Genomic DNA, 25,850 nt, shown 5'->3' with positions numbered 1-25,850 from the left:
ACTGGCAACGAACTTCCATTCATGCAAACCTAATGGTCTCACTGATCTAAGAAACCAGGCACTCCTTCAAAATAAAAGCCTTGATATTTCAAGTGGTCAGACACTAGAAAAGTTGGATTTGAGGTAGCCGTTTTTTTTAGTGACAGGTAATTTAAAGAATCATTTAATGTCCCATCAGTAAATTAAATCTTTTGGTCAATCACTGCTAAGATTTTATTCTGTTAAGACATTTTGAACTGTTTTGACTTCGTTTCTTTAGGCAAGCAGAACAGAAAAGAGCCCAAAGTTAATATTTTATATTTTGGATGATTCTAAGCATGTTACAGTTTATTGAGCACAAATGATTCCTCTGAGTACAGAACCACAGAGAGTGGCTCGCAGGAGGAAGATGTATGCTCATTTTGAAGTGAAGTGAGTTTAAATTCTGCCTGTATTGTTTCTTCGTCTGCTGTTCAAGATACAGTAATTGTGTTACAACTCTAAATAATTGAATTTTAAATTACTCATAACTCCATCCTGAAGAAAACCTTCTTGATCAAGACGTTCCTAAGAAAAGGTATTGGTTTTAAAACTTGCACATTTCTCCTATTTTGTTTGTTTCAAAATTTTTCTTGGAATTTCACCAGAATTCCAATAATTTTTGTGAGGAGGATATCTCGCACTAATGTTGATAAAACTTTTGTTCACAAAATACTTACAGAAATTCAAATACAAGAAAGGGGAAAGTTTTCACCGCAGGTGGTCTTCCTTCTATTTTTTGGGGTTGGTAATTGAATTATATTTTCTGAGTCACACATGAGAGAACTCTTACATTTACAGTTTTACAGTTTTTGTCAATGGTGCTCAACCCATCCACGTACATGAGTATGAAAAAAACCATGTATATTTCTTTGTCACTCACAGACACAAAACTACTGACACCTTCACAAATGCTTCAGATTCTATTCTTCAGCTTCACAAATACCAGGCACAAATATATTTTAACAAATTATACCACCATGCAGTGGTGATTCTAGCCCAGTTTTAGGGATGCTTTAGTATCTCAGCACCTCTGAATAGGATTGCCAGACAGAATGGATCAGGAGAGGAACTGCAGACCTGCTAGAACAGGGCTGGGCCTGGAGGGCCGGTCTCCTTCAACTTTTAGATGTATCTGTACTTATACACACCTAAATCAAATAATGAGGTCATTAGCAGGACTCTGGAGAACCTGACTGCAATAGGGAGGTGAATCAGCTGTTGGATTCAGGCGTGATGGACGAGGGAGACATCTAAGAGTTGCAGGACAGCGGCCCTTGAGGACCAGGAGTGCCCACCCCTGGTCTAGAACCTAAAGGATCAGAAATCAGCGTCTCTTCATCTTCTGTCATTTCCTGAGGCTGTCATGGTACAGAACATTTAGCTATGATTGATTCAGTTTCTTATTGTGATTTTAGCTGACTATTGTGGTTGGAATCTTTGTTGAGTTTGGATGAAATTTAATAAATAATAGCATTAGCCAAAATAAGTGACCATTTCAAGAACAAATCATAGTAATAAATGAACAGTAAATACATAAATATTTCCTACATTATATTACTTTCTGAGTGTTTTATTAAAAAATGTTGGTATATTTTATGAATAATTGTTCAGTGGTCATTTAATGTATTTCTTCACTAATATTGTATTAATGTGGTTTACCTGTTTGGATAATCCGACTTCCTATCAATGAAGAAAAAACATGCTAAGCAAAAATGCACCAGATTCAGACTTGCAGGCCATGAACATTGTTCTTTTATCCTATGAATTACTGACATGTCTCTTAATTTTGTTTGTGAATGTATGTAAATAAACAGTTAGATTTAGAAAACTGCACCAAAACTGTGTGTGTAGGTGTGTGTGTTGTTTTATTTTGAAGGTCCGAACAGATGACTTTCCCTCTTCCCATTTGGCTCTCTGCGCATATCCGCAGCGCAGCCACGTCACAGATCTGGCCGTTCGGGGAGAAGGGCGCGAGATAGAAATTGCAGAGCGCGGACGGAATGATCGTTCCGCTGCAGCTGATCGTTTCCAGGCTGCACAGTCCAGCTCAAACCTCCAACCACCTCCACTGCTGCTGGCTGCTACATTAAAAATATTAATAAAGCAGTGAACGTCGTGATATTTTCCTATTACATTTGCACATGACGTGCTGCGGCGGCGGCGGCAGGCAGAACCACTGGGTGACTGTAAACTAGAAGAAAACAGAGGGAAATGTCCTGGTGGCCGCGCGGGTAAGAGACTCTTTACTGCTGTCTGGGTTATTCTGTGGAGGTTTATTACTCGTCTAAAGGAGCTTCTCTTTCACCCAACAGTGTTAGAAGCAATCACGCTCCCTGAATAAACATAGTTAAGTGAACCCGAAAGTTAATTTTTGAGCTGCCGCCCTTTTCCGGAGTCATGAACCCTAACTGGGCCTTTTTTGTTTTCCATCAACCGCTTTCTATGTGAAATCAGAGAGAAGAGAAATCCCTGCTTTCATCTCAAAAGCACGATAAAACTAATAGTCGTCTCTGGAAATGTATCATTTAGCCTCCGGTCACCAGCTAACAGCTAAACTCGCTAAACTTGTTCTCCTAATCTGTTATCCATGTCTTTTGTTGTTTTGTGTTTCGGTCTGGTTTCCAGTGAGGATGGAGACGACGCCATGCATCAGGACACTGATTCTGATGTGGCCGAGCACAGGGACGGAGGGAAGGGGAAGGTGAAGTGGACACAAGATGAGGTGATTGTTTGGACATGTCCCCGTTTGGCTCTGTTTATGTGTCTCCATGCGGGACATCCGGCCTGAAACCTGTTGATGTCTGCAGGATGACAAGCTGAAAGCGCTGGTCCACAAACTGGGATCCAGTGACTGGAAACACATAGCCAGCTTCATCCCAGTGAGTGACTAAAGATCTTTATGTTTTATGGCATCACAGTTAAAATCCTGAGCATACTGTTTTTTGTTTTAGAATCACACAGAGCAGCAGTGCCAGCACCGCTGGTTTAAGGTCCTCGATCCAGAGCTGGTTAAAGGTCCCTGGACCAAGGAGGAGGATGAGAAGGTGGGCAGCGTTTTGCTTACAGAATGACCCAAACTAAACGGAAAAGACACCAATATACCCATCGTATCTCAGGTGGAGGGTGGTGTTCATCTGTATTTTATCACAGAAAGTTCTGATAAAATACAGTAATGCAGGTAACCTGTGAAAATGTTGAAAGGTGTGTGAATACTTTTGCAAGGATCTCCTGCAGCAGTCAGTCTGGCAGCAAATCTAAAGATTAGACTAAAGAATGCTGCTGTATGCAGTCATGTATCTTCATGACTGTCCTGACATCCTGATAGCTCAATATCTGAGAAACTGAGACAATATTGTACAGCAACATGTCCTAAACACCACAAGTAGTACTCTAGAAAATTTGTAATGTGCTTCCCTAGCACACCAGTCACATATAAAGTGTGATGTGTGTCACTAATCTGCTCACAGTACCTGATTTTAATCGCATTTTCAAATTTATTGATACCCTAAATAAAGAAAAATAGTCAAATTAACAATCCAGACAAAACTGTTTTGGGGGGATTTCAACATCATTAATTGAAATTTATCGTGACAACAATAAATCAAAATTCTTATCATGATAAGTGATAAACGATACAATAACTTGAATTTCAGGAAATGAGGGCTGATTTATCAGTGCACCCCTAGTGTCCATTGAGGTTTCTGGCTGTAACTTGACAAAATATAGTTCCAGGGACATTAACAATTTTGCAAGGCTGTGACAGGTAAAAACTGTCCTGTAAAAACATAAAAAGAAACCCCGCACATTTCTCCCTTCAGGTCATCGAGCTCGTGAATCTCTATGGCAACAAGCAGTGGGCAATGGTGGCCAAGCATCTGAAGGGTCGGCTGGGTAAGCAGTGCAGAGAGCGCTGGCACAACCACCTCAACCCCAACGTGAAGAAGTCGTCATGGACAGCCGAGGAGGACCTCGTCATCTACAAGGCCCACTGCCTGCTGGGAAACCGCTGGGCCGAGATCGCCAAGCTGTTGCCTGGAAGGTCCGCTGACTCCAAAAGTCCTTTATGTTGGTTCTGGAAAAGCCTGCCTGATCCCCCAACGATCTCATTTTACGGTTTCTGTTGACAGGACGGACAACGCCGTCAAGAACCACTGGAACTCCACCATCAAACGCAAGTTGGAGATGGGCTTCTACGCCCGAGAGGTGTTCAGGCCGAACGAACTCGAAGAGCTGTTGGCTCGCCTGAATAAAGACTTGCAGGTACGTTCACCTCAACCCAATGCTCAGCGCCGCCCTGCTGGTGCTGCGTGGTGCTGATCCCACTGTCCTGACTTCTGTCACCCAGGGGGGCAGCAGCTATCAGGATGCTTCAACCAGCGAAATGGAGCAGAAAGACCAGCTTCCAGTGAGAACATGTTACATTTAGCTCAGCAAGGCTGAGCATGGATAGAACATGTTATCACCATGTATTTTCTGTTTGGAATGTGGAAATTATATGATACTAGGCCTGTCATGATTAATTTCACTGGACGATAAATGAACCCAGAAGTTATTTCCATCATGATCTGACAAATGCAATTGTAAAAAGGTCAAATCTATGGGAAGTCTACTGGACACCGTCTGCATCGCCATGCATCAGGACACTTTTCTTTTTTTCATAGTATTTATTTTCTTTTCTTAGCGTGACCCTGATACTCCGTCTTACTAACAGGATAGATGTGTTGAAGTTTAAGGTTTACAGAGTACTACTGCATGCAGCTGTAACTGTGTAAATATTAACACAGACCGAACTAATGTCTCCTTTAGTTAACAGCTACTATCAGCGAGTTCTGTTATTTCTAACCAAGCTGCAGGAAGCGCCGGCTGCCAGTGAAGCAGAGCCATCCAAAGCCGTCTCCTCACCGAGGGACGATTCAGGCATCAAGATGGAAGTTGACATTGGCGAGGAAGCCAGCAGTACCAACTGGGTGGTGGACAGCTCCGGTTTCCTTTCCCCCACTGGCCCCGCCCTGAAGGAAGTGCTCGACATGGTGGACGGGGTAAGGATCTCCACTGCAGCAGACATGAGTTCAAAACATGCTGAGCGAGACGAATCGTCCCCTCTGTCCCACATGCAGGACCTGGATGGCTGGTGCAACCTGGCGGCCTTTGACCTTCCGGAGGACAGCCCCAGCCCCGAGCGCCACCAGTTCCGCCTGGAGGGCTCCGCCCTGCAGGAGCTGAGCAAAGGCAGCAGGGGAGAACTCATCCCCATCTCCCCCGGGGGGATCAGCCCGCCGTCCATACTGACCCGCCGCAGTCGGAGACGCGTCACACTGTCTCCAGACGGCGCACACTCCATGACGCCCAAGAGCACTCCGGTCAAAATCCTGCCATTTTCTCCATCTCAGGTGAGCTGTTGGCTGCTCAGGGTTTCACACGTTTTCTAATGAATTATATGCATTAATCAAAATGTTTTTATTAGGGATGCACCGGTCCACTTTTTTCACTTCTGATGCCGTTACCTGAAGTTTAGGATCATCCCATAGAGAAATGTAGTGCTGAACTGACTTAAAGTGTTTCTTTTTTTTTTTTTTTACAGTGTTTATCATGTATAATAATAAATGATAAATGTAGTGAGTTACAAATTAATTTCATAACTCTACACCTGTATAGCAAAATTAAAGGGGCAGTATTATAAGTTAGCGCCATTTTACAGCACAATTAAGTATCTATGTTACCTTCCGTTGTTATAAAATGTTGTACATGTGAAATATGTCTTAAAAGAAATTTGACTTTATCATTTAACACTTTGAAAAACATTTAACACTCTTTAAAAACTTCTTCTCTTTCTTAAACCCCGCCTTCAGGAAGTCATCACAACATTTTAACGTTTTTAGCAGCATTTTACTCAGAAGTAACTCCTATAATGAGCTCAGCAGATTCACCAGGTGTTTGCTAATTGCTGCTGGCTAGTCTGAAGGAGCTGAGTGGAGGACCCTATTAGGCAGAAGCTTGGAAACTTCAGCTCTGAGTAGGAGCTGCACCTCAAAGGCAGAGTTGGGTCCACCCAGCTGTTCTGTGTAATTGAAGGGTTGTCATGGTAATAAAAGGAGTTTACAAACGTACATAAAAGAATTGAGGCAAAACTCCAGGTATGTTTTTGAAGTCAGGTTGGCAATATAACAAGATTTAAAGCTCGAAAAGATTATTTAAATAATAATATAATAATAAACATTGATAAGTGTTTGACCAAGCTATTAAGAGTATATCAGCCAATGTAAAAAAAATAAATAAACTGACAAAAACAGGTTGGCTACGTTAGTCAAACATGTAAGAAATAAACTGCAACAACCTTTCAAATGGTTCAGAAAGTGTTATTAAGAATTCTAAATGTAATGTAAAATAAAGAAAGCATGATGTTGCTCACATCACATCATTTTAACTGTCGATGTCCTATGAAGGACACAAAGAATAGAATTAGACTGAATAGATCTGCCCTTATGGATCAACCACATTGTCACTGATACCTAGTATAGAATATTTTTCAATATCAGGACTGATGCAGACTGATCTAGTTTTCATCAGTATTGAAAGTGTTGTTACCGTGACCTGGTACCGCTGAGGTCCACATAGTCCATTCACCGGCTGATTCTCCAACTGCATGTGTTGTTACCCTGTCTTGTCTAGTGGCCATGTTGCAGAGAGTAACCCAAACAGTTCTGAGGCCTGCTGCTGATTTTCCTGTTTGTTGTTTCAGTTCTTGAACCTCTGGACAAAGCAGGACTCTCATGACCTGGAGAATCCCTCCCTCACGTCCACGCCAGTGTGCAGTCAGAAGGTCATAGTGACCACACCGCTGCAGCGAGACAAGACCCCCCTGACCCAGAAGGAGAACTCAGTGTACGCAGTGGAATCTGGTGATTGGCTTTGACTGCATATTCCATCCACAGATAAGCTTGACCAACGTTTTTGTTTGTTTTGTTTTTTTCTTCAGGTTTGTTACACCTAACCACAAATCGGAGCTGAGCACAACCCCCCGGACGCCAACGCCATTTAAAAATGCCATGGAAAAGTACGGCCCCCTGCAGCCTCTGGTGAGCGCCGCGCTGAGGCTCCAGAAACCGCCACCTCCTTGTTTTTGAGTTTTCTTCAAAAACACTTCCTGCTTTGCCTTCTCAGCCTCAGACTCCGAACCTCGAAGACGACATCAACGAGGTCATCCTGAGAGAGGCAGGTATCAACATGGTCGTCGTCCAGGCAACGCCGCCTGATCCCCGCCGCAAAACAATGGTGAGAACCAAGCAAAGCCTTGGAGGCTTGGTGCTAGGGCTGCACCGATAAATCAGCCATGATTTCCTAAGTTTTGGGTGACCTTGCAAAAAAAACAGAATTTTTTCCCCCCACCAATGCTCATTTCTTTTATCTATGCTTTGACGTCAGCACCGCCCTCCTATGAAGAAAGTTCGGAAGTCCCTGGCTCTAGACGTCATGGACTGCCGGGTGGTGCCAACATCCAAGCGCAAATCCAGCAAAGCAGAGGTTAAACGCAGCATCAAGGTGAAGTGGGAATGAATGGAACGATGGCTTCCTTGCAGACCGAGCGCCCTTAAACACTGAGCTTCCCGTCTCTTCTTCTTGTTTGCAGGAAGAACCGGTGACGGTTTGTCTCAACTCCTCGTCGTTTTGCAGCAAGAGGCATGAAAACATATTAGACCAGGGCTTCCTGTTGGGACCGAGCGACACGGCCATCTTTCCCAGCGCAGCACCTCCTGCACCTGTAGGTTCCTGTAGTTTTTGAATTGAGAACATAAAAAAAAAACAAAAATCAAGTTTTTCCATATTTGTATACTTTTATTATTTCCAGATGTCAAAAGAATGGAAGAAGGTGGTTTGTGGGCAAACTAAAGACCAGCTCATAATGACGGAGAAGGCGAGACGCTACCTGCGCTCTCTGAAGAGCCATCCACCAAGCCGGGCTCTGATTCTGTCCTGAGATCCTTATGCCTCCCTGGAAAACAAAGAAACGACAAACAAGACACCGACAGTTAAAATGACTCATGTTCCCATTATTGTTCATACTTGTTAGAAAAGAACAGTGATTCTAAGAGTAACGAATCAGTGAAAAGTCAAGGTTTTACGTTGGATAATGTATCTGGAAAATAGCCATTTTTTTGTAATGTGAACTACAAACACTCGGTAGAGTTTCCATATCTAGTCATCGTATGGAGAAGTTCTAGATGTCAGTGTTAGGTTGAGGGATCATGTGGTTTTTAGGATTCCCCACCCTGCGGGGAGGAACCAACATGTTGCAAAGTTACATAAATAACTCCTAAATAAAGTTGGCTCAATACCTTGTTTTATTAAGAAAAAAAAATGGTTCATTCTGTTCAATTTAAGGCAAGAGGCCTAAAGAAGAAAACTTCACTGAGCACTGTTTAAAAGGTTGATATGTTGTAAGGCACTCTTTGTAAATATGTTTAGGCTAAAATGTTTTACTCTTGTGACCGTTTGTCATAAGTGGAATAAAAGCAAATGTATGTTCTGCACCCGTTTGGCTCTTTTTTTGCCGCTTGACCTCATAGGACTCAAAACAAATGAAGGCTGTTTTTATCTAATTTAATTTATAAACAAAGATGAAACGTAAATAATATAGGTATTTTCCAATTAGATACGTTTTTCTTTGAGTTCTGATATAAACGTACGACAGATCATGACCAGGCTGAGAAGAAAATACATAAATAAAAAGGAATGCTGTGCTACCTGTGAATCTACCTGTGTATTGGTTGTATAAATGGATATACCTAATCTTTTAACACATCAACATCAAAATATTGGTAGTAGGACTTTAAAACGATTGTGCAAACGAAAGAGTATTTTGAAGAAAGAACCATGAATTTACCAGTAGGCCACGTCATATCAATATTTTTGACTTATTTTTGGTAATGCGTCTCTATTATTTTTAATTTTAGAAAAGTATCTTAGTTGGGTCCTAATACTCCATCGAACATAAAATCCAAAATGTATATTAAGATGTTTAAAGTAATAAGGTGTTTTTGAGGCTTTTTTTTTTTTTTTTAATTTGGATATAAATCACAGTTTTTACGCTTTAATGCTTTTATTTTGAAAGCAACCGTTGGAGACGGAAGTCATCCGTAACCTGACAGGTTTCTCTCTGGGACACCGGAAGCAATCGTGGGTTTGGTGACGCTGCATTAGACTGCAAGATATGATTCGGACCAGTGAGTATATTCTAATAATTAATAAAACATTATGTGCTACTGATTCGTATTGTTCATTCAATTTATATTATAAACGAATATTTAACTATATAATTAGATGAAAACGCCGCTTGCTGCACGCGCTGCGGTGCTTCCTGTCGAGGTTAGCCTGTTCTTAGCAACCCTTTCAATCGGCTCGAGACGTATCTGAATGAATGAACGAATAAATGAATGAATGAATAAAATATATAGTTATGTGTATGTGTCTTTTCTATGTAATGTAACAGTGAAGCACGCGCTCAGACCAAGTGGTGGGCTTGCTAACTTCGGCTGCGTGTCCGCGGAGCTATTCGGGGTTCTCCTCCTCAGCCTGGCTCTTGCTGGAGCTCAAGCTCTGACACCGTCTCACCATCTGTCCCTGTCTGATGTGGGCCGGCTCCAGAATCTTCTGAACCAACCGTACAACGACCTGCAGTCCGCATACTACTCTGTGGTTGGGCTCACCAAGCTCGGAGCTGCTGTTGCGGATCCTACAGTAAGATATTCACCGCTTCTGCTTCTGAGCAAAAACTATTAATGTCACCGATGATTCCATTCATCATGTGCTGTCCTACATGAGGTTCTCCTTATAAACCTGTTTTGTAGGAAGTTTGCCAATTCCTCAAATCCCAGCTGGATCCCGGTAGTGTTGATTCTCTGTTCTTTGCTGCTGAAACCAGTAAGGCCATTTCAGGATGTGAGGTATGAATTATTATCCTGCTCATTTACATCCCCCACACTAGTTCAGTCGTAGTTTTGTTGACCACAGAACATGAATAAATAACAGCCAGTAAAAGGAAGAAATTGTCATTTTTAAAGACAAAACAATCACTACAGAAGATTGTCAAGATAAACAGCATTAACAAAATTTTCATTTCAATTTACATACACCTTATTTGTCCTTATAGGAAACCGAATGTTTTTGTAACTCGCATCTTCAGAGTTGTTGGGGATGGTGTTGCTGTGGGTAGGAAGGATCTCCAGTGGCAGTCATTCTTGCCACTCATCTAATGAGGCCTCTAACTGAAGACTGTTGCTGTGACATGCTAATAGCTTTAACTGCTAATAACAAAAAAACCTGGTTCATTTAAGAACCATGAAGAAAACGTATACAAAGAAACTCATATAATTGATCAGATTTTCATTATTAGTGCTGATATTATATTTTGACTATTTTTTTCACAGCAGGATTGAACTGCATAGGAAGTGTTCTATGTCTTACATTTAACGCAGTGGAAATAACCCTGGTCCTTTTTTTAGATCCCTGTTTCTAATGAAACCAGGGACATCCTCCTGGCGGCGGTGAGCGAGGACTCGTCCATGTCTCAGATCCACCGGGCAGTGGGCGCTCTCAGCTCCTTGGGGCTCCCACTCGCTTCACAGGAAGTGGTCGGCGCCCTCACGGCGCGTATCAACAAGGAGGACAACGTCATGGCGTAAGTGAAAAGTGGAATTGGTCCAATCAGCAGCTCCTCTGAACGCTACCTTACTCCGCCTGTTTGTGTGCAGCATCATCTCGGCCCTGCAAGCCGCATCCCGCCTGTCCCAACAGGCAGAACTGGGAGGAATCCTGGAGGAGATTGAGGTGATTGTCCCAGCCTCCACTAGGTGGTGCTGTATTGCTGCTGTGGAATTGGTTTGAAAGGTTTATGTGTTTTCTCTTTCAGGATCTGACTGCTCGCCTGGACGACCTGGGAGGTGTGTACCTGCAGTTTGAGGAGGGGCTGGAGGCCACCGCCTTGTTTGTGGCGGCGGCGTACGGCCTGTCGGACCACGTAGATATGGAGCCGCCTCTCAAGGAGGTAGGAGTTCTCACATCGTCTCAGCTTTTCCTCTGATACCCCTGAAAGTAGGCCTGTCATAATAAAGAATAAATCAATTAGTTCCATGATAAATTAAAAGAGCTCAGTAATTTCCATTTGAATGATTTATCATCTTTTTCTTTTCTCTCTTTCTACCAAAAACTGGATGATAAGACTTTTCAGTCCAGTACTTGGGTCTCAAATAGAACTTTTTTTGATGGACAATTTTATTTACAGAGATTTTATAATTCATTGTATTTATTGTTTATTTTGCATATTTAAAATGTCTCCCAGTTTCAGTATTAAATGTTAGAATTTAAAGTTTATTGATCTTGGAGTATGCGTTATTATGCCATTACTGTTATATAGCTAGAAAAATGGTCTCAAAACAACAATGTTATCATTTATCGCTGCAGCCAAATTTGCCTTCCTGAAAATCCGCTCTCTCCCCTCAGGACCAGGTCATCCAGCTGGTCAACTCCATCTTCAGTAAGAAATCGTGGGACTCTCTGTCCGAGGCGTTCAGCGTGGCGAGCGCTGCCGCCGCCCTGTCCAACAACCGCTTCCACGTCCCTGTGGTGGTCAGCGCTCAGGGCCCGGCCACCGTGTCCCACAACCAGCCGACCCTGCAGGTACGCCCACTAGCTGCTTCCTGCTGTGCACAACCACATGGCTAAAAAACAGCTTTTTCCCAACAGCTCTCAAATCAGTCTGTCCAATCTGTCCACCTTCCATCCTGTTTGCCTCCGTGCAAACACACCACACCCTTACGCTGAACCCTACAGACTGATTAAGACTTTCTTTATTTATTCATCACTGAGGGCACCCCTCCAACGTCATTATGTTCTTGAAACATAAAGACAAATAACAGTCTTATGTCTGTAACGCCGTCACAGTGGTGATGTCATGGCTCTGGGTGTTTTATTCCAGCTCCTGGTCACTGACGTCATGTCCCAGCCTCTGGCCTCAGCCAGCGTTCTGGTGGAGTCTGCATACGCTGTGGCCTCCAAGAGCTCCGTTCTCAACCAGGCACCGTTCACTCATAACGAGTACGTATGACAGAGGAGACCTCACAGGAGGCAGAAAGTGGCTGAGAAAGGAGGAGAGGAAGAAACTGTATTGTTGTTAAGCCTCAAAGATTTAAAGTAAAAAAAATAAAATAAAAAAAAGATCAATATTAAGAAATCTATTATTTGCTAGTGTTTCCCCTAGAAACTTTGCTTTGGGGGTGACATGGGTAGGGATTTTTAGAGGTGCACAGACTGATCGGCCTGATTTCTTTAAATTTTGTGAACCACTATCAGTAGATGCTTGCATATGGAGCCGATCATAACTCATCTTTTCTACATCAGGAGCCCTCAACTGTTTACTCCACTAGTTACTAGGATACCTGTGTAGAATAGTGGTGCATTCACACTACGCTTTCCTGTGAAAGTGTAGTGTGAATGCTTTCATCTGAAGAGAGGAACTCAAATGAGATAAAAAGTTAAAGTGAAGCAACAATTCTTACAGGGTTTTTACAATAAAACTGCTAAATTAACCTAGATCTGAGTAGGCCTGTCCCAATAAGAAATAAATCAATTAATCATATGATGAATTAAGACTAATCAATAATTTCCATCTGCATGATTTATTATTTCACCCAATTTTCTCTTTCAGGCAAAAATTAGATGATGAGTATTCAGTCTGTTTTGGTCTCAACTTGAACTTTTTTTGTTATAATTAATTTTATTTGTTGTTTTGTTTATTTAGTTTGGATATTTAAAATGTTTTCCAGTTCCAGTGTAAAATGTTCATTAGAATACAAAGTTTATTGATCTTCTAGAATGTGTTCTTGAATCATTATGCCATTACTCTATTACTTGAAAATGGTTTCAAAACACCAATATTATCCTTTATCACAATAACGTCAGGGACATTTCATCATCCAGCAAAAGTTGTTGATGTGACTGGCGTAGATCTACTATTATTGGAAATAATAGTTTAAACTGCTGTTTTCTAGCTTTAGTTTGATGAAAATGTTCAAATGTTTTATCCTCTGAACATACCTAACTGCCTCTGGACTCATTTACCGTTTGAATGTTAGCCTTTAGCTAACATAATGCCGAAGCAGCTGTGCCAAAAGCAGAAACCTTTAGAAAATATCTTCTTAATGAGAAAATTAAGAAAAAAGCATTAAGTGCCAAAAGTCATGGAGTAATGATGTCCTAAAAATGGTAAATATTAAAAAAATTGGAAAAGGGATGAAATAAACAGTGAGATCATCTGATGTGTATGAATGCATTGATGCCAATACTGCAAAATATGTAGAACCTCAGTATGAATAAGGAGAAATTATTTTCAATTTAATGACAACATCTAACATCCCAATATGTTTTTTGCAATATCGTGCAACGCTAATCCACAACAGGATTGCCTATTCCCTAAGCTAATGCAGCTCTGGTTTCCTCCATGTTCTGCCTTGAATCCCACATGGTTGTGGGCTGCAGTCCTGCTGGTCACTTACTGTGTTGTTCTTTTTTCCTGTTTTTAGTGGCGTCTTTGAACTGAATTTCATGTCCAGCCAGCCGGCCAGTGGATATTACCAGTTCACTATTGGTGTGGCTGGGGACAGCCGACTGGTGGCCAATCACATTGAGGTACGATTAGTTTCACTAACTAGCCATGTTTAGGTCAAGTGTTGGCGACTATAAACTACTTTTCTGCTTGTGGAAACTATACATAACTCCACATTTGATTAGTTAATAGTTGATTAGTTAATTAGATTCCAATGATTAATCTTTATATTTAATTTAAATATTAGTGTTAAATATTGACGTGCTTACACATAACTCCTGTTCTATGGGGCATAAAATGCTAGCTAAAATGTCTGTTCATATTCTTTAATCAGTGGTGGGAAGTAACGAAGTACAAGTACATCTGTACTTTACTTAAGTAGATTTAATAATGGATACTTTATAATGGACTTTTAGTCCACTACATTTTAAAGTAATGGACAGGTCGCCAGTCTGTTTTTATTTCACCTTTATTTGTACATCTCATTCAAACAAAGGGTTTCATTTTTCAAGAGCTACCAGTTTGAAGTTTACATACAAAACATTAATATGAAACATAATATAGTCAATTAACTGAAAAAGTACAACTCAAAATAAAAAAAGAACATAGCAGTAAAACATTCAGAACTGAAGCAATATTGCTAAATTTCTGATTATCCATAAAATAATCAGAGACTGAATCATTCTGTTTGTTAGTGTTGCATTGTGGGTAGGTTTTTCATATTATAGCAGCTTCTTTAGCTGTTTGGTTTTGGACACCACCAAATTGAGTCTCAGCTTCTTTTCTTTGGGTCAAAACCAACCAATATGTGAAATGTTTGTTCTGCAACAAAAGAACAATTCTTCTACTTTTGGAGCTCCGCTGTGATTGGTTGAGGGCGACAGATTACATGGACAGGAACATTTCAGCCAGATTGATTTAGGCAGTATTGAACAAGCAAAAATCCACAGAGTATTCACATTGTTTTCTAAACATAGAACAAAACCTCTGAATAATAAGAACAATTATATGTAATCATGTTTATTTTTGAAAAAGCTATTGTGTAGAAATTATTAAAAGGAAACAACCTCTTACATTTAGTGTGGATTACATGCATTGTGTCTTGTATTCATTTCCAACAGATGTTGAATGTTTTTAAGGTTAATCAGAATTACTGTCATTGATAGTTTTATAAAAACTATTCTATTGTTAGCTAAGGCATAAAAAGATACAAATATCTAATCATAGTTGTATAATTGCGGTGAGGTCAGAGAGATGCACCGATCTGGCCAGTACCAGATTTCAGATATATTTGATAATTAGTTTCCATTTTTGACAAAAGCCATTCTGATTCTTTTTATTATTATTATTTCCTTTATATTTAAACATATATTTGTTTACCATTGACCAACTTTTTTTATTACAGGCAAATGTAAAATGGAAAACTTTAAGTTTATTAGAAAGATAAAAATGAACAAGGATAACTTTGCAATTCCTTCATTTTCTGTTGAGTTCATTTCATGAGGAATTTATTATTAATGCTCGTAATATTTACCTGTGGAATTAAGAGAAAACTGGAATGATCAGGCCTGAATTTAAACTACGTCTCTCCTTATATGACTCCATCAAAAAGACCTCCAAATCAAACCCACACACTCTGACCCCTACAAATACACACACTGCAGAACTGGTCTAATAATAGCCACAGCTGCTTGACTCAGCGGCGTACTGCGTGTGTTAGTGTCTGCTTGGATCACGGCACATTTGTATATCCATTCAATAGAGAATGCAACATGAGTCATAGCACTTCTGGATACAGCCCCAGTGATCTCAACCAGTTTGTCCTTGCATCCATTAGTTTTATGACACAAAGCCTTGCAAAAGAATCCAACCCCTAGACTTATTTCTCACATTTTGTTTTAAGATATTGGAGAGGCATTTATTAGGTATTAGAGGTAAAACGTATTAAAGTCATCATTCTAAATAATCACTGTAAGCAGTGATTAATAGTGATGTGGAAGGTAACCGGTACATGATTTTCAAATCCCTCCAAATAGAAAACTGAAAAGTTATGGCATGAGTGATTATGTATCTCTTTTAGTCTGACATCCAACAAAAATGGCCTTTTTCCACCAGCGCCTAATCTGCGATGTGAGCCACAGAGTTCTCACTAAAACCAAGAAGATGGAGCACATCAGCTCAGTTCTAAAGTCCTTCCACTGACTTCTGTCATGAATAAGTTTGAATTTATTGCCAGTTGGCTGGAAGATGTTTGTACATGTTTGTAGAGATATAGATCTTAAATCTTATTCATAAAGGTCTTAAATTTGGTTTGGTGAAACCCTGCATGTAGTGCTAAAGGTTTTCCACTAGTAGTAGTTATGTGGTATCAACCCTTTTTTAGAACCTATTTTGAAACCTCATAGGATTCAGTCACTGTTCGGTCAGAAGGAATCCACTGGTTACTGAAAAATCAGTTGCATTTAAAGTTTGTCATGAGCTATTCAGAAAAAGGGCTAAAAATTGGAGCAATTTGGTCATCACTCTACAGTAGGTCTTCTCCAGAAAATTTGCTAGGGCAGTCCACCAACGGCCCACCATGCTTTTGTGTTTAAAAACATGTTACGTTCTCTTAACAGGAAATTAGCCTAGATATTGATGTTATTGTATTGTTTTCTTGTGGCTTTGCAAAACTCATCACATTTTAACCTGTGGTTACCTAAGGAACTGAACTGATAATATCCCTTGTTTCATTTAAACTGTTGACTTGCAGCTGAAGGTCAAAGTTTCCACTGAAGTTGCTGTTACTAACATGGACCTCTCTGTGGTGGACAAGGACCAGAGCATCGGCACAAAGACCACCAGGTCAGGAAACATGGCGGACCTCTGGAGCTGCTGCTCTGCACAGCCAGAAGCAAGATGTTTAACACCACTTGTTGTCTCTTCCTTTGGCCTGATAACGCAGAGTGCAGTATCCCTCCAAAGCCAAGAGCTCCTTTACAGCAGACAGCCACCAGAACTTTGCCATGTCCTTCCAGCTGGTTGACGTCAACAATGAGCAGGAGCTCACCCCTCACCAGGTATGTAGCTGTACTCTGAGCTGTTGTTTCTGCTCTTATAATTACCGCTGTTAGCGTTAAATTATACAGCTGGTTGGCCAAGAGTTGGAGCTCATCACTGCGGTTAACACCCAACACCTTTGTTGTCTCTACAAGACGTTTGTCCGGCTGCACAATCAGAAAACCGGCCAGGAGGTTGTATTTGTTGCCGAACCTGACAGCAAGAACCTCTACAAGTTTGAGTTGGACACGGCTGAACGGAAGTCAGAGTTCGATTCCATGTCTGGTACCTACTCTCTCTACCTCATGGTTGGAGATGCCACCCTGGAGAATCCCATCTTGTGGAACGTGGTCAGTGTCCAACCAGGCTTTGTTCTTGGAAATGGCGTTTTCTCATATCTAAAGTGTTGGTGAAACTGTCTTCTAACCTCTCAACAGGCTGATGTCGTCCTGAAGTTTGCAGAAGAAGAAGCTCCAGTTGCTGCTCAGCCAAAGACCCTTTATGTACCCAAACCAGAGATTCAGGTACTACGTCTGTTTTCTTTCAGTGTCTGTACATCCTTAATAAGGCTTAAATTAATCAAACTAAAACTAAGGCCTTAGAGTGTTTTAAATTCTTATATATATATATACATACATACATACACTGGGCCTGTGTCAGGCAAAACTTTGAGTGGTGTACAGACAGCATCACTGCCCTGTGTCTCTTGACTTGGTTAAGGCTACTGGTAACAAGCTGCTAATGCTAACTAGCTTGCTAAATTTTTGCGTCCATCACTGGCACACAAAAATTGTGTATATATCACCAGTTGGCTGGACAGTATTTGTCTTCACCATTGATTAGCTTCTGTTGACGACCCATATGAGGCTACATGCATTCTGTGCCTGTTGAGAACGGATTGAACAGTCAGTAGTTTAAGGCCTAGTCCACATGTAGCCAGGAATGGGGAAATAAATACATTTTGATCTATTTATATTTTAAAATGCAATTTCAAAGTAGGTCAATCTATTTTTTTATCCACACAAATCAACCTCCTGGGCCATGTTCATTTTTAACAGGAAGTCATGGTGGTTTTGAATAATCTGCTCAGGTTTTGCGGTGCGCTACACTGCCCCCTATGGGTTTGGCATGTTTAAAACAAAGTTGAGGGGCAGATTTTTTAAATCAGTGTAGTAGATATTGGTCTTAATAACGCCTCAGCTAAGTGAGCACAAGCCTTCAGTGTGACTCGTGTGAAATCTTTTTCTGTGCAGCATTTGTTCAGGGAGCCGGAAAAGAAGCCTCCAACGGTGGTGTCCAACACCTTCACCGCTCTAGTACTGTCTCCACTCCTGCTTCTGCTCATTCTGGTAATATTGAAAAACATGTTTAAAGTGTTTTTTTTTGTTTGTTTTTTTTCAATCTATTGTAGTTCAGAAATCCATTTAGAAGGACAACTCGTACAGCATTCGGTATTTTTATATCCACAATCCCATTTTCAGTAAGAACATGGTCAATGGGACTGTCCAGTATAAATATAATGCCTTTTTTAATTTAAGAACACAATAGTGCAGTGTTGTTTTTTTGTCTGCTGAGTGTTGGGTATTGTTGTATTCATAGTATTTTATTAGCAATAAACCATTTGTTCAGCCTTTTTGTTTGCCGCTCTGACTGGAGAGTAAAAATTTTTCCTCTCTTTTGTAGTGGTTTAAACTCGGAGCCAACATCTCCAACTTCAGTTTCTCTCCAAGCACCATCCTGTTCCACCTGGGACACGCAGGTAAGCGCCCACAATTTTTCCACGTTTGCTCCGTGATTAAAGCTGTTTTTAATCATAGCATCATCTAGAAATGGAATAAGACCCAAATTGTTTTGCTAAAGGATTCTTGCCTCTTGAAATGTGTCACATTTTCTCTAATGCTACAAACTCAACTAGACCGGACAGTGTGGCGTGTATTTTTCAGCCTGTCTGTATTGATGCTGTTGTAGAACAGCAGGTCTTTTGAACATCTCTAACACCTATGCACATCTGGAGTCTGAAATTGTTCAATTTTATTTGCAACACGCACCAGGTTCAGTCTAATTAGTTTCAATCTGCAAAGTTTTTGTTGGTGTTGTTATGCTAAGCTAACCCTGTTTACTGTAGAGAATGGTTCGTCGTCTCTTCTGAGACTTAATCTTGGAACTAATAATGGGGCTCAGTTAAAAGTTTTGAGTTAATTCCAGACTGTAATTAATTAATCCCATCTTAATCGAAAACCGTATATCTACAAAATACACGGCATTTTCAATTTAAATGATTGAATAAATAGATGTATGAGCTCAGCAACAAAGATATTTATTGTTTTTAATCTGTTATTTAGGTTCTTCAACCATCAGGTTGGAGCAAAGTGTTATTCTATCCATTCAGCTTCCCAGAGTTTCAGTGGACCAAGAGAAGCAGCTTTGCTGTCTATTGCTGTGTTGTTGTGGATGTCACTTGTGCTTCAGATTTAGGGGCATAGCAGAAACGTGCAAATACAAAAGTTCCATCCAGAACCTTTTGTAGGTTGCAAAAAACGTGATTAAAATTTTAACATGCTAAATTCTGGGTAATTAATCGGTGTGAATGTTTTAAAGTCCCGGGCCTAGTTAAAACATTTTGGTGTTTGGCTAGACGGTTGACTGATAATTTATGGACTATTTACCTTCTGAAGGTTATTGGTTGTACTTGATTTTATCTTAGGGATGTCAGGTGAAAATAAATGTTTACCCAATGTTCCAAATTTTTATTTGTAAAACATGTCTAAATATTACAGCATGAGTAATTCTGCAAGACAGTTTATGACATTTTATTCCTAAGGGAGCAGTTAGATGAAAAGGGTGCACATTCTTTTACTTTGACTCTTCTGTCTCCTAGAACAATATAGTTCATCATGTGGCCCTTAATTTACTTAAAGTCTTCTGTTGTTCCAGCCATGCTGGGCCTGATGTACGTCTACTGGACCAACCTGAACATGTTCCAGACTCTGAAGTACCTTGCAATCATCGGCGGCGTAACCTTCCTAGCGGGGAACCGCATGCTGGCCCAGAAAGCAGTGAAGAGGTAAGTATTCTGACGGAGAGAGTCCTTCACCCAGACAGAATAGCCTCGGTGACGAACACTGCTGCTGCTCTTTGTAATTCTTAGCTGCAAACCTGAAGGAAAAGAGCCTTTTCTGTCTGTAGCTCCCCTTTTAATGGGACTTCAAAGGATCATTTCAGTCCTAAGGTCTCCGCCAGAAGAAGAGCTCATGAATACAAGGAGAGAAGCATAGCAACAGAGGGGGCAATTTCCCCCCCCATCAGTATGTAGAGCTCTTCAGGGGCTGGAGTGAGCAATTTGCAGCCTGTGTCGCTGACTGAAGAGGTCACTTTGACTGCCCTCTCTTAAGCCAGCCCATTTAACCCCCTTTAAGCAAGGAGAAGGTTTCAGTGAATGATTTCCCTACTGTTGGACGTTTTCCTTCTGTCTATTTAACCCTTCTGTCCACACCTTGCTGTCTCTCTACTCCTTTTTCAGGATTGCTGCAGAGCAGAGTAGTAGGTTGGCAAAGTATAGGAGCCTTCGGTAAAGCCCCCTCCCCCACACTTTTGTAACATAAGAGTGGGTTCTGCTTCCAGGCTGAAGTAAGGGCGTTCTCTGAGACTGCATCCACACTGCATTTACCATAATGTGTGGCAGTGTGCATGGCTGTGTGGTGCTCTCATCTCCCAATCACTCACCCCATCATGACCATTACAACCAGAGTCCATAGCAGCAACACAGTAATCCCTCCATTGTGGTCTATACTATACAGTTTGCAGTTCAATTATTTATTTATTTATTTTAACATTTTTGAGACTCTATCCACTTTTTATAAAACGCATGACCAGCTTGACTAGTTGGATGAATCCAGTCTGAGTAATTACTAATGTTTTTTTTCTTTTTCCCCACAGAATGGAGAAAAAATAAGGACAAAAACATTCAAAGAAGAAACTGATGGTAGTCATTTTGTAATTTTATTTTTTTGGTTTGCTACAAAATCAGACTCTGGGAAAAAATGGCACGAATGTTCAAGAATCCAATCGACAGTTTTAAACATGCAGTACGACTGTTGCCAAACAGAAGGGACAGAGACGCCTTGGGACAAACTGATGGATTCTCCTGCAGAGGGCGGTAGAGCTACTGATCGTTGCACTTCTTTTCTTTTTGTCCAACACAGCAGAATTTTTTTTTTCAGTGAATTTTTTGTGGGTTCTCGATGAAAATTGGGTTTTGTCCCTTTTTTTTTTTTTGTACATTCCTCTTCGTTGATGCTCTGTGTCCTGTTTCACCTCAGGAAGGAGCTGCTGCTTCTTCTTCTTCTTCTTCCAGAAATAAGCAACAATTGGACATCGCACTGACAACCCAAAATAATATCAACTACGCTGATGGGTTTGCCTGTGGTACTCTTTTATTTTCTACAGAAGATGCTCCCAGGATGTGTTGATGATAAAAATGTTTTTGTAATGAAGACGTGGAAAATAAAGAAACTGAGGTGAATTTATGCTTTTGTCTTTTATTAGTTCATGTGAAAAGTAACTAAATGATTTTGAATGATCTCTCAGCAGAACATAAATTTAAAAAATATTTTGTAAAGGTTTTAAAAGATTCTTAGATATGAATAACTAAATGATTACAGATATGTAACCTCCATTTCTTTCAAAGTTTTAGCAAAAGGGAGGAGATGATTCAGTCTTGATCTTTATTGTGCTCCTGTCTGTCACTGAGTGCATCGCCGATCGATGTTGCCTTTTTAAACAGGAAAACTGGTTCTGTCTGTACAGCATAAAAACATTTAGCAAGTAGTTGCTAAATGTTTTTAGTCTTCAAAAAAAGCCAGCATTTTGAACAGTAAGTGTTCAGGTCCAAGGCAAACTTACATTTTGTATGTCTTTCCTGTCACATTCCTGTCGAAGGCCACTAGAGTAAAAGAACTTAAACTAGTTCTGAAGTTTACAGAAATACCACTAATGACCAGAGTTTGAGTAACGTAGCTCACCCACATCTACGTCTTTATTAGAGGGTGGTGCAGCCAAGCTAACCAACAAAGCTACAGCAGACTATTACAGGATAAGGGTCAATTCTAGTAGTGCAGAGTAACAGTAGGGTTTAAATCCTCAAGTGAAAACAGCAGTAAATCATTTTAGCTGACTAAAATATTTAAACTAGTTAGCTCATGTTGAGGAGAAACTATATTCTCATTAAAATCCACAATTCACTTATAACACCAGGTGTTGTTTCAGAGGAAATGGTTTATCAATCAAATTTCTTTAAACCCTAAAAAAATTTAATATTATTAATGAAATGAACAAAATCTTTTTTGTAGTGCATAATTTGTAAATCATTGTAGAACTACACATGAATCCATAGAGTTCCATTTCTTGGTCCAGAAGAAAGTTTGTCTCCTCGGCAACAGGAATCAACAGGTACACACGCTGTCCTGCTGGACATTTATCATCCTACTTTTTATTTCCAGGCAGTTGTTATAATGCATAACTGTGGCAACAAGGTATTGTGTTTACAACTGGAAGCAGCTCATTAGCATATCAAAAATTCAAATAATATCTGAACTCTGACCCCAACTCACAGATGAGTTGAAATAGAGGCTACGAGGATTTACTTTGTGTTGCAGGCCAGGAACATCAGATGAAACGTACATGAAAAGAAATGAAATTGATTAACCAAAACATTATTGTTTATGTCACCTTGTTTGCAATCCATAATTTTTTTTCCCCCCATACATTCTGTCTTTTACTGATTCATGGTTATGCAAAACCATAATACACTGCGGCACTGAATTGCTACTCAATTATGGTCATGCCCAAAAGGAAAAAAGAAAAAGTCCAACCCAGAGAGTTGATGTTGCCGGCTGGGCTCAGTGAGGGAGAGTGGTGGTGATGATGTGAGCTGTGGGTGTGACTGAGCCCCAGGTTCAGTATAAACTGACCATGGATGCAGAGCGGGGCAAACAGCAGTGTTCCTGCCTCTTTTGTCCTGTTTTTCCCGGCAGTGACGGATGATGAGAGTGGAAGGTACCGAGTAGTGGCTCAGCAGGGACGCTCTCGATCTGCTTTAAAACTAGGTAACTCTCAACACACACACACACACACATACACACAAGCCACACATGAGTCTAACATGAACTGTTCCCTTTTTGTGTCTGAGGATGCACATCTCCATGCCTCAACTTAGTTTTTTTGTAGTTTTTTTTTTTTTTTTTTTTTTCAGTTGTGCGGTGACGCTGATGCTGGGAAACTGTCATTTCAGCATTTTTTTTTTTTTCTAATGTAATTTCTACTCCTGTCATGTATTCTGGTAGTTCAGTGTTCTCCAGGACTTACTGCGATGATGGAGAAAGCTGCTGTGCTGCTGCTGCTCTTCTGCTGCCTGGTCGTGTCTTTGTCAGGCTCCCCGCTCTACCCGTCCATCAGGTACGTCTCAACATTCAGAACTGGTTAAATGCTGTTTTTATAGAGCAATTTAAGGATAATTTGAAAGTTTTGGAAATCCCTCCCCACTGTTCGAATCAAGTGTTTTGGTAGAAACTAAAAAACAGAATTTCATCAATAATATTTTGTATTTGGTTTTAATCAATGTTCTACAGTTGAAATAAGGATAGTTTAACAGCTAAAAGAGACGTAATAAGGTACAGGTCAAATTTTCTTAAGATGTGTACACCTGAATTAAGCTCTCTATTTTTTTTTTACATTATTTTGCACATCTTTTTAACTCAAAATCTTGTTGATTTTTTTTCTTTACTAAAGGACATTTTTATAATTAAGGCATACGTTTCTCAATATGTATCCACTTATCACTTATTGGCAATTGGGCAACAGGTTCAGGAGGTAAAATCCAACATGCCTCTACCCAGAAACACTGTAGGTCATTCTGGACAATTCCACAGTGTCACTATGCCAGAAAACGTAGATCTCTGCAGCAGGCTCTTGCTCTGCCCTGTTGTTCCCCAGGATGTGCCGGTAAAACCCTCAAAGGTTCGATAGGAAGCTGACTTCAGCTGCTTGTTATCAAGCTCTCAGTACTTTTGAAAAGACCAGAGCGACAGCCGCATTTCTACAGAAAGCGCCTCAATCTGTATTTTTGGATTGAATTGGATTAATGTTCCTTTACTGCATACAACAAATGAGAATAACAGCTGACTGAAGTATCTTCATTGATGTTTATTGAAACATTACTAATTCTAAACAATGTAATATCTCATTATCTTGGGTCAATAAAACTCAAACAACAAAGATATCTATGAGGTGTCGTTTGTAAAGTTAGTCAAAAACTAATATAAGAAAAAATGGGGAGCATTTTTCAAAGTCATATTATGCTCGTGTTATTTACTATTTTATAAATGTCACAACTTCAAGCTAAATTTCTGACACAGGTCTGAAGTTAAATATTTAGCGTGCTAACTATTTAGTTTGAAGCTAAATGTTTAGTTTGTAAAATTACCGTGATAATTAAATATTTAATTTGAAACTGTGATACTTAAACATGAAAATATGATATTTTTTTCTTTTACTGCAGGAAAAGTAACACAATTTATTGCTCCAAACTTTGACTGTGTAACTTTACAAACGACACCCCATCCAGCAGTTTTCAACCAGGTTAAAAACCCCCCGATAAAACAGACAAGACTACATTCATGCCTAATGCAAATGTTGTTATGAACTTTTCACCACTTACTTTGCCTGTCATGTCTTTGTCCTCTGCTCCTGTTATGCAAAGAAGGGTCAAGATGTCTGAATTAGTCACTGTAGTTCCACTGTTCCACTAGCGCATCCTAATCATGTTGTCCAGCGCTCAGGCAGCAGAACATGTCATTTGACAAGGACAAGAGCATTTTGTAAACCCCAAGCACGGTTCAGCATCTAACATGAAAATGAGATTTAATAACTCTTAAGTGCGGCTTACAGCTGAGGAAGGGCGTGTTTGCAATTCAGTATCGGACATTCAGGAAGAATATGGTGATGTCTGACAGGTTTGGCCAAAGGGACACGTCCATCCTCATGACGTCTTCCCTGAAGAATCCAGCAGAGCAGCATGACGAAGACAGGATCTCTCTGAGGGACGGAGAGGAACTGCGGTGCGTATGGCTGTTGTTTGGCCAGACTCGGTGAAGACTAAGAAAATGTGTCTGTGAGGAAAATCTCTAATTGTGGGCAAATCAAACCAAAGTTACTTACACTGAAAATAAAAGAAAGTAATTGTCCATTGAAGAAAACTGATGTCAGCTTCCCCCTTCTCTGATCTTTAGCTCTGAACGTCATGCTGATGCCATCTTTACCAACAGTTACAGGAAGGTCTTGGGCCAGATCTCTGCCAGGAAGTTCCTTCAGACTATCATGGGCAAACGGCTCGGGTAGGGAGGGGCGCAGAGTGTGTTAGTCACTGCAGAGCTTCATTGTCAAACTCCTATTGTGGCCATCACTGTGCTCCTTTGCAGAGATGAAAGTGAGAGCTACATGAAACGTCAGTCAGACATCTATGAGGGGACGTTTAAAGAAGATCTCACATCCATCCAGAGCGATCAGAGGTACAGAGGAGGGAACGTCATGAGGCCCAGGTGAAGAAATACCTCCGGCTTTAACATCTAAATCCTCGCTCAGTGATATTTTGTTGTTGAAACTAACTTAAATACTGATTCTCTACAGAAGTTGAGGATTAACTGAAGAGTGGGAGCCATCACTGATTGGGTTCATTTGCTTTATCTAATGTATTCTGTACAAATAAAGTTAGTAATGTTGTCTTTTGTTAGTTGTTATTAAGAATTACATTATTAATAATAGTTATTATTAAAAACTGTGAAGACAACCTCTGGTTGGTGTCATTCCTGGGGAGAACGGGATCATTCCAACGAAATTATATATGGATTTCAAAATCTTTGCAAATAAACATTTTAATGGGTCGTATGAACAAATTTATCTTCTTTTGCTCTGAAGCTGTGAACTCAAGTCCAGGTTAACCAATTGGAAGTAAGCAATGGTCACCAGGGTGTAAGAGGGTTGTTAGAAAACATAACTGAAGAAAATAAGAAGACCAAGGAACCCATCGCACACATCAGGGTTAAAGGGTCAGTATTATGTATTTTACAGTGGCATTTTATTCCACAATAAAATAACAGAGTTACTTTTGATTGTTATAAAAATGCTATAAATATCAAAA

At 40.3% G+C, this 25,850-nt stretch overlaps 3 protein-coding genes across 7 annotated transcripts; all 3 read left to right on the top strand.

Moving 5' to 3' along the window:
* The first annotated feature begins 1,940 nt into the window (after nucleotides 1-1,940).
* On the top strand, nucleotides 1,941-8,549 carry mybl2b (v-myb avian myeloblastosis viral oncogene homolog-like 2b). Of its 3 annotated transcripts, none has more exons than XM_044122510.1 (15): nucleotides 1,941-2,252; nucleotides 2,647-2,743; nucleotides 2,829-2,900; nucleotides 2,973-3,065; nucleotides 3,840-4,060; nucleotides 4,149-4,281; nucleotides 4,367-4,426; nucleotides 4,875-5,060; nucleotides 5,139-5,411; nucleotides 6,761-6,903; nucleotides 6,998-7,097; nucleotides 7,183-7,293; nucleotides 7,444-7,560; nucleotides 7,649-7,780; nucleotides 7,868-8,549. In XM_044122510.1, exons 1-15 carry the CDS (start codon nucleotides 2,233-2,235, stop codon nucleotides 7,994-7,996), a joined length of 1,887 nt encoding a protein of 628 aa, XP_043978445.1. In that variant the 5' UTR covers nucleotides 1,941-2,232; the 3' UTR covers nucleotides 7,997-8,549. The 3 variants fall into 3 exon arrangements, with proteins under 3 accessions (XP_043978445.1, XP_043978444.1, XP_043978446.1); XM_044122509.1 differs by having other exon boundaries at nucleotides 1,942-2,252; nucleotides 4,869-5,060; XM_044122511.1 differs by lacking the exon at nucleotides 4,367-4,426 and having other exon boundaries at nucleotides 1,942-2,252; nucleotides 4,869-5,060.
* A 586-nt stretch (nucleotides 8,550-9,135) lies between these two features.
* Nucleotides 9,136-21,179, top strand: rpn2 (ribophorin II). 2 transcript variants are annotated; one of them, XR_006371110.1, is made up of 18 exons: nucleotides 9,136-9,242; nucleotides 9,509-9,756; nucleotides 9,867-9,962; nucleotides 10,521-10,696; nucleotides 10,770-10,845; nucleotides 10,928-11,062; nucleotides 11,518-11,694; nucleotides 11,993-12,111; nucleotides 13,596-13,701; nucleotides 16,371-16,462; nucleotides 16,563-16,677; nucleotides 16,813-17,007; nucleotides 17,095-17,181; nucleotides 17,911-18,006; nucleotides 18,341-18,416; nucleotides 19,592-19,721; nucleotides 20,178-20,284; nucleotides 20,594-21,179. XR_006371110.1 is itself a non-coding variant. In XM_044122078.1 (17 exons), exons 1-17 carry the CDS (start codon nucleotides 9,230-9,232, stop codon nucleotides 20,607-20,609), a joined length of 1,953 nt encoding a protein of 650 aa, XP_043978013.1. In that variant the 5' UTR covers nucleotides 9,136-9,229; the 3' UTR covers nucleotides 20,610-21,179. The 2 variants fall into 2 exon arrangements, 1 of the variants encoding a protein (XP_043978013.1); XM_044122078.1 differs by lacking the exon at nucleotides 20,178-20,284.
* Nucleotides 21,180-22,604: 1,425 nt separating this feature from the next.
* Nucleotides 22,605-25,484, top strand: ghrh (growth hormone releasing hormone). Of its 2 annotated transcripts, none has more exons than XM_044121905.1 (6): nucleotides 22,605-22,761; nucleotides 22,999-23,110; nucleotides 24,667-24,771; nucleotides 24,943-25,047; nucleotides 25,132-25,251; nucleotides 25,340-25,484. In XM_044121905.1, the coding sequence occupies exons 1-6, from the start codon at nucleotides 22,632-22,634 to the stop codon at nucleotides 25,344-25,346; spliced, it is 579 nt and encodes a 192-aa protein (XP_043977840.1). In that variant the 5' UTR covers nucleotides 22,605-22,631; the 3' UTR covers nucleotides 25,347-25,484. The 2 variants fall into 2 exon arrangements, with proteins under 2 accessions (XP_043977840.1, XP_043977842.1); XM_044121907.1 differs by having other exon boundaries at nucleotides 22,666-22,761; nucleotides 23,004-23,110.
* Nucleotides 25,485-25,850: the final 366 nt, after the last annotated feature.

The sequence above is a fragment of the Gambusia affinis genome, linkage group LG07, assembly GCF_019740435.1.
Source record: "Gambusia affinis linkage group LG07, SWU_Gaff_1.0, whole genome shotgun sequence".
Classification (NCBI taxonomy): Eukaryota; Metazoa; Chordata; class Actinopteri; order Cyprinodontiformes; family Poeciliidae; genus Gambusia; species Gambusia affinis.
Note: the sequence above shows the minus strand (reverse complement) of the source record. Positions and strands in the feature narration are given on the sequence as shown.

Excerpts from the sequence above, each read along its gene's own strand:
- mybl2b (XM_044122509.1), top strand. The coding sequence starts at position 2,233 with ATGTCCTGGTGGCCGCGCGG. Across the intron at positions 2,744-2,828 it reads TGAAGTGGACACAAGATGAG|GATGACAAGCTGAAAGCGCT; the intron begins GTGATTGTTTGG and ends TGATGTCTGCAG. Across the intron at positions 2,901-2,972 it reads ACATAGCCAGCTTCATCCCA|AATCACACAGAGCAGCAGTG; the intron begins GTGAGTGACTAA and ends TTTTTGTTTTAG.
- rpn2 (XM_044122078.1), top strand. Across the intron at positions 9,757-9,866 it reads CTGCTGTTGCGGATCCTACA|GAAGTTTGCCAATTCCTCAA; the intron begins GTAAGATATTCA and ends CCTGTTTTGTAG. Across the intron at positions 12,112-13,595 it reads GCACCGTTCACTCATAACGA|TGGCGTCTTTGAACTGAATT; the intron begins GTACGTATGACA and ends TCCTGTTTTTAG.
- ghrh (XM_044121905.1), top strand. The coding sequence starts at position 22,632 with ATGCAGAGCGGGGCAAACAGCAGTGTTCCTGCCTCTTTTGTCCTGTTT. Across the intron at positions 22,762-22,998 it reads TCGATCTGCTTTAAAACTAG|TTCAGTGTTCTCCAGGACTT; the intron begins GTAACTCTCAAC and ends GTATTCTGGTAG. Across the intron at positions 24,772-24,942 it reads AGGGACGGAGAGGAACTGCG|CTCTGAACGTCATGCTGATG; the intron begins GTGCGTATGGCT and ends TCTGATCTTTAG.